We start from the raw sequence: 5,927 nt of genomic DNA on the forward strand, positions 1-5,927 counted from the left end.
CCAGGTACGGCTGCCTATCCAATCAGGGGAAGAGAAGAGGAGGGCCGAATGGAGGGCGCGGGATCGCCGGATCGGAGCAGAGGCGGAAAAAAAAAACCAGCATGCATGCATGTATTAGGCCCTACGTGCTGCTGTTCCCTTGTCGGGTCCCTGTACTAGTTGTACTGCACCCCTTTGACGGCGCATGCGTGGGAGCGGACGAAAACATGCAGGATGCATTCCCATTCCCGTCCAGCGGATCTCGATGACAACAAAAGCTAGCTAGGTGGCCTACATATACTCTAAACCCTTCGCTCGGTCGCCGGAACCACGCCCCACAGAGAGAGAGAGAGAAAAAAAAACCCTCGTTTGGTCGCCGGCACACAAGACGGTAGTAGGCGGCGATCGATCGGTGGACGACGGACGGAACTCAGCTAAGCAATCTCGCCTCGTCTTCTCCGGCGGCGACACACACGCGCCCCTTCTACGTCGAGAAATCAGTTCCCCATCCTCCATCATCCATTCCGATTCTCCATCTATCGCTGGTGCGGCAGGATCGCAGTAGCTAGCACGCGTCCGTCGTCTCGGGTCCGTCCGGCGGCGCAATGGCCGCCTGTGCCGGCGTAGGACCTGTTGTGGGGATGGTGGTGTTCCAGATTATCTTTGCATTTGTCAATATCTTCTATAAGCTAGCTGTGTCGGACGGCATGGATCTGAGGGTACTCATCGCCTACCGCTACCTTTTCGGATCAGCCTTCCTCGGCCCGCTCGCCTACTTCGTCGAGAGGTAGGGTACGATGTGGGGATGCATACATACCAATCAATCAATCAATCAATCAAATATTTCTAGGTAATCATTTCAGGAAAAACCGAACGAAACTGACATGGAGGGTGGTGTTCTTGTCTTTCGCGTGTGGCCTCTCAGGGTATGTATGTGTTACTCACGTCCCCTGATTTCTCTTCTTTATATATTATATAAAACAAGAAATTAAGTACTCCTCTTTTCGTTTTTTAGTTTAAAAATAAATGATAAATATTTAAGAACGGATGTAGTACCTATTATCCTGATTTCAATTTATTTACGGCAACATACATACAAAATTCAGAGTTAGTTGGCCGTAGACACCTCGACATCAACCATGCCTGATTTAGGTCCAACGTACGTACACGTCGATCCAGCATGGTGCCGTTCCTGATTTTGTTCATTTCTTTCGTACAATGGCGCAGGGGCACGATGGCGCAGAACCTGTACATCGCCGGCATGAAGTTCACCTCGGCCACTTTCGCCTCCGCGACAACCAACCTCCTCCCGGCGTGTACCTTCGTCATCGCCCTCGTCTTCCGCTACGAGAAGTTCGCCATCCGCAGCCTGGCCAGCCAGGCCAAGGTCGCCGGGACCCTGCTGGGCGTCGGCGGGGCCATGCTGCTCACCTTCTACAAGGGCGTCGACATCACGCCCTGGCACAGCAACCTGAACCTCGTCGCCACGCTCACCCAGCACCACCACCATCACACCACCACCACCACCACCAACTACGCCATGGGGTCGCTGCTCTGCGTCTGCAGCTGCTTCTTCTACGCGCTTTGGATCGTCGTGCAGGCCAAGCTGAGCAACGAGTACCCGTTCCACTACTCCAGCACCGCCCTCATGTGCATCATGACCACGCTGCAGTCCTCCATCTTCGCGCTCTGCTTCGACAGGGACGCCTCGCAATGGCGACTCAAGTTCGACATCAGGCTGCTCTCCTGCGCCTACTCGGTCCGTACTAGCTACTTGTTCTTGCTGCTACTACCTGCGTTCAGCAGAACACCCAGCTAGCTAGCCGCCTAGCTCTGACGACTGGCTGCATGCTCGCAGGGCATCTTTGCGTCGGGCGTCGCGCTGGTGATAATGGCGTGGTGCGTGCAGCAGCGCGGGCCACTGTTCGTCTCCGTGTTTAGCCCGCTGATGCTGCTCATTGTGGCCGTGCTGAGCTCGCTGCTGCTGGGTGAGAAGCTGCACCTCGGCACGGCAATGGGCGCGGTGCTCATCGTCATGGGACTCTACGCCGTGCTCTGGGGCAAGGGACGCGAGGCAGCGGCTGAGGCGGCCAGGGTCAGCGTCAACGACCACCCCACCACCAGCAACAGCAACAGCAGCGAGGAGGACGACGACAAGAAGCGGCACGTTAGCGTCCCAATGCCTCCCGCACCAAACTCCGTCTGATGTTAAGCTACAAACGGGGCCGGGGTTGGGGCGAAAATAAATACGGAGTACTAGCTAGTATATATAATTATATATATATATACGACTATGGTGATACTTCCATTCCCATGCCCATACATCCAGTCTCTCACAACAGAAATCGGATCTCTCAAAACATGATGATAGCCGATCCGTCGCCGTCGTCCCAATCAGACTAGCTAGCGCAGCGCCGGAAGAGTCTCGCTCTCGACCTCGTTCCCCATCGAGCTCGATCGGCCACCCGCCGGCCTCGCTCCTTTCTTCATCGCTAGCTCTCTTGCGCAGTGGCCGGTGCCGGCCCTGCGGTGGCCTCGCGGCGATGCAGACATGCAGAGGCTTCATTCTCTCCTCCACCTAATCCAGATTCACCATTGGCCTAATTGATCCACTGGTACATATAGTCTTGCATTGATTGTATCTATTTTTAAGTTGCCTCGGTTCATGACATGGGTTAGTTAGTGTATTCAAAAATATTTTTGAGCGATGACCTTGTAAGCTGTATTTTTCATGTGCACATTAAGACAAATTCCCCTCGCTACCGGAACAAAGTTATTTGTCAAGTGCCGCAGTCTCAAAAACACTCGGTAAAAAGGACTCGGTAAACTGTACATCAACAATGACCTCTTTGACGAGTACTTTATATCGGGCACTCGGTAAAGACTTGTCGAGTGCCAGCTAACACTCGATAAAGAAAAATCACCGTGACGGTGCTAAGTGACGGAGACAGAGACTTTGCTGAGTGTGTCCACTGGCACTCGACAAAAAGAGGGATCCTTTGCCGAGTGTCTGTGGGACTGGCACTCGGCAAAGGAGCTCCAGTGGGCCTCCACTCCAGCGTCTATGTCGAGTGTCGCAAGCTGACACTCGGCAAAGGGAGATCCGGTGGGTCCCTTTGCCAAAATCTATGCTAAGTGCGCTGGATTGCACTCGGCAAAGACGGAGCATTTGCCGGGTGTTAGGGTCATAACACTTGGTAAAGAAGCTTTACTAGTTCCCAGGTGTGCCTTCTTTGTCGAGTGCTATGGTCACTTCACTCGGCAAAAACACTTTTTGCCGAGTATAACACTTGACAAAGTGACTAGAGACCCCCTTTTACTTATTATTTATTATTCCATCCAAACAAACAAAACATATATCACATAATCATCACGGAGTTCACAGAACCATCACATACATCATAGAGACCACATATCTCACAAATACCACAAATATCACAAGTATTTCACAAACATCATTAAGTTTAGACCAAGTATTTCCAACATCAACAAGTTTCACAAACATAAGTATTACCAACATTCACAAAAATAAGTATCACAAGTTTCACAAGCATAGTTTTCACAAATCACCACTAAGTCACTACCGGAATCGGGTGCTTTTGCCGAGTGCATGGAGCACTCGGCAAAGCCCGATAAACACTCGGCGAAGTCTTTGCCGAGTGTGACACTCGGCAAGAAAGCTCGGCGAACAGTACATCAGCAACGACTTCTTTGTCGAGTACTTTTTATCGGGCACTTGATAAAGACTTTGTCGAGTGTCACTCGATACTCGACAAAGAAAATCCACCGTCACAACACCTAGTAACGGAGACGACGCCTTTGCCGAGTGTTCTAGGTGACACTCGGCAAAGAAATTACCTTTGCCGAGTGTCACCTAATACACTCGGCAAAAAGATTACCTCTTTGTTGAGTGTTCATCAGCCTGCACTTGGCAAAGGGTCCACTAGAGGGGTCCTTTGTCAGTTTCTTTGCTGAGTGCTAGGGCCACAACACTCGGGAAATAAGCTTTACCGGTGTCTAGGTGTTCCTTCTCTGCCGAGTGCTATGGCCCTGACACTCGGCAAAGCACCTTTTTGCCGAGTGTTACACTCAGCAAAGTGATCAGTATACACCTTTTTAATTTGTTTTTGCTATTCCATCCAAACAAACAAAATATATCACATATACATCATAGATATCACATAATCATCACAGATATCACATATACATCACATATCTCACAAACACCATAAATCAATCAAGTTCTCACAGCATTACCAACATGTTCGGACACAAACATAAGTATCCAACACTCAAGAACATAAGTCTCAAGTATCTCACAAAGCACTACCAACATCTAACAAGTTCAGATCGGGTTATCTCACAAAGTATGAACAACACTAAGAAAGATAATATCTCATCGAGGTGGGCGACTGGACTGGTGCGACGATGGGCTGGGCGATCCATGAGGGTTGTTGGATGCCGCCCCAGATTGTCCCTGCACAGAGAAGAGATTGCATGTGTTACACCAGATGCATTACCAACATCTAACTAGAATTTTGATACTCACAGGAGTATGGAACAGAGCAGGGTCAACTATAGGGAACAATGGAGGTGGTGGAGCGAAACCCTGTGTGGCGCCAAGGCTCTACATGTACTGGAACATCTCTATCATCCTCTCCTAATCTACCAGGCGTGCCTCCTGCTCCGCCATCATCCTCGCTTCCATCTCCTGATGTTTCCTCCTCTCTGTTTCTAGCTGGGTCTGTAATATTCCAAGGCAATGTTATAGTAACTCAAAGAGAAGGTATATAACTCAAGGAATGACGAGTTACATAAGCACTAACCTCGAGTTGTTGTATGTGATGATGTGAGTTGTCCTGTCCATGTCGTATGGTTGGACTCAAGCCCGTGCTCCTTGCTCGCACCTGAGACAGTGGGAGTGGACGACGAGTCGATTGCCCCATCGGCAATCTAGTACCGCCCATGTCTCTTGCCTCCTCCGACCCTCATGAGGACATCGGGGTCGATCTGCTCGGTCCTCGAATCGTATTTTGGGCCATGGACCTCCTGTGCCATGGCAGTGTAGTCATGAAGGCGGCTATAGACGGCGGGGTTGTTGTACGCTTCGGGCCCGTCATCCGGGTTGTAGGTGACGTCGGACATCGCCTTGCCCTTATGGGCCATAGCATAGGCCAAGAAGATAGAGCAAGGCTGGCCACCATGTGATGTCGGCTGCAAGAAAACTAACGAGATAGTTAGAAATAATATATAATCCAGTGTTATATACCTAAATAAAAAAGAGGGCGTACCCACGCTTCTGCATATTAGCCTAGGTTGTGGCTACCTTGGTGGTGGGAGGGGCCTTGCATCATCAGACGTCGTTCCCGGCTAGCATTGTGCGCCTCGTCCCACTCAGGCGAGTACCACCTATTCACCATCTGCTCCCAGCACAGAGGATGTGTGGCGCACCAATATGGAATCATCTACTAAGTAAACACGCACACCTCATATCAAAAGATAAAATTAAGGAAAAATTAAAGTGTTGTATATTAAAGTGTTGTATTTACCTGCAGGTGAAAGGGAAATAGTCTCAATATTTCCTATAACCGATTTTGGTGTTTGACGACCATCACAAACCTTGTAGACTAACCAGTTTGCCCAGTTGATCATTTCACAGGTGCATAAGTTCATCTACAACGATTCTAAATCGACTGTCCGGACTACCATAGATTATTCCGGACAGGAGAAGCTTTTTTTGGAAAAACACCTAAGCGTGGACCGTCCGCAACACCAAAGTGAGCCTCGGACAGGAACACTGCATAGACACAAGTCAACACTACGGACTGTCCGATGGAGATGCAAGCACCGTCCGAGACCAAGCGTGGACCGTCCGGCCTCAGGCGCGGACCGTCCGGTCGGTGAAACCAGAAAAACCCAAAGGTGACAGGTTCGGTAAAATGTATTTT

At 50.1% G+C, this 5,927-nt stretch overlaps 1 protein-coding gene across 1 annotated transcript; it reads left to right on the forward strand.

The window, feature by feature from the left end:
• The first annotated feature begins 274 nt into the window (after nucleotides 1-274).
• On the forward strand, nucleotides 275-2,356 carry LOC100282848 (uncharacterized). Its single transcript, NM_001369231.1, has 4 exons — nucleotides 275-766; nucleotides 843-905; nucleotides 1,207-1,738; nucleotides 1,838-2,356. Exons 1-4 carry the CDS (start codon nucleotides 585-587, stop codon nucleotides 2,183-2,185), a joined length of 1,125 nt encoding a protein of 374 aa, NP_001356160.1. The 5' UTR covers nucleotides 275-584; the 3' UTR covers nucleotides 2,186-2,356.
• The last annotated feature ends 3,571 nt before the right edge of the window (nucleotides 2,357-5,927 follow it).

The sequence above is a fragment of the Zea mays genome, chromosome 2, assembly GCF_902167145.1.
Source record: "Zea mays cultivar B73 chromosome 2, Zm-B73-REFERENCE-NAM-5.0, whole genome shotgun sequence".
NCBI classification, from domain to species: Eukaryota; Viridiplantae; Streptophyta; class Magnoliopsida; order Poales; family Poaceae; genus Zea; species Zea mays.

Excerpts from the sequence above, each read along its gene's own strand:
- LOC100282848 (NM_001369231.1), top strand. The coding sequence starts at position 585 with ATGGCCGCCTGTGCCGGCGTAGGACCTGTTGTGGGGATGGTGGTGTTC. Across the intron at positions 906-1,206 it reads TTCGCGTGTGGCCTCTCAGG|GGGCACGATGGCGCAGAACC; the intron begins GTATGTATGTGT and ends ACAATGGCGCAG. Across the intron at positions 1,739-1,837 it reads TGCTCTCCTGCGCCTACTCG|GGCATCTTTGCGTCGGGCGT; the intron begins GTCCGTACTAGC and ends GCATGCTCGCAG.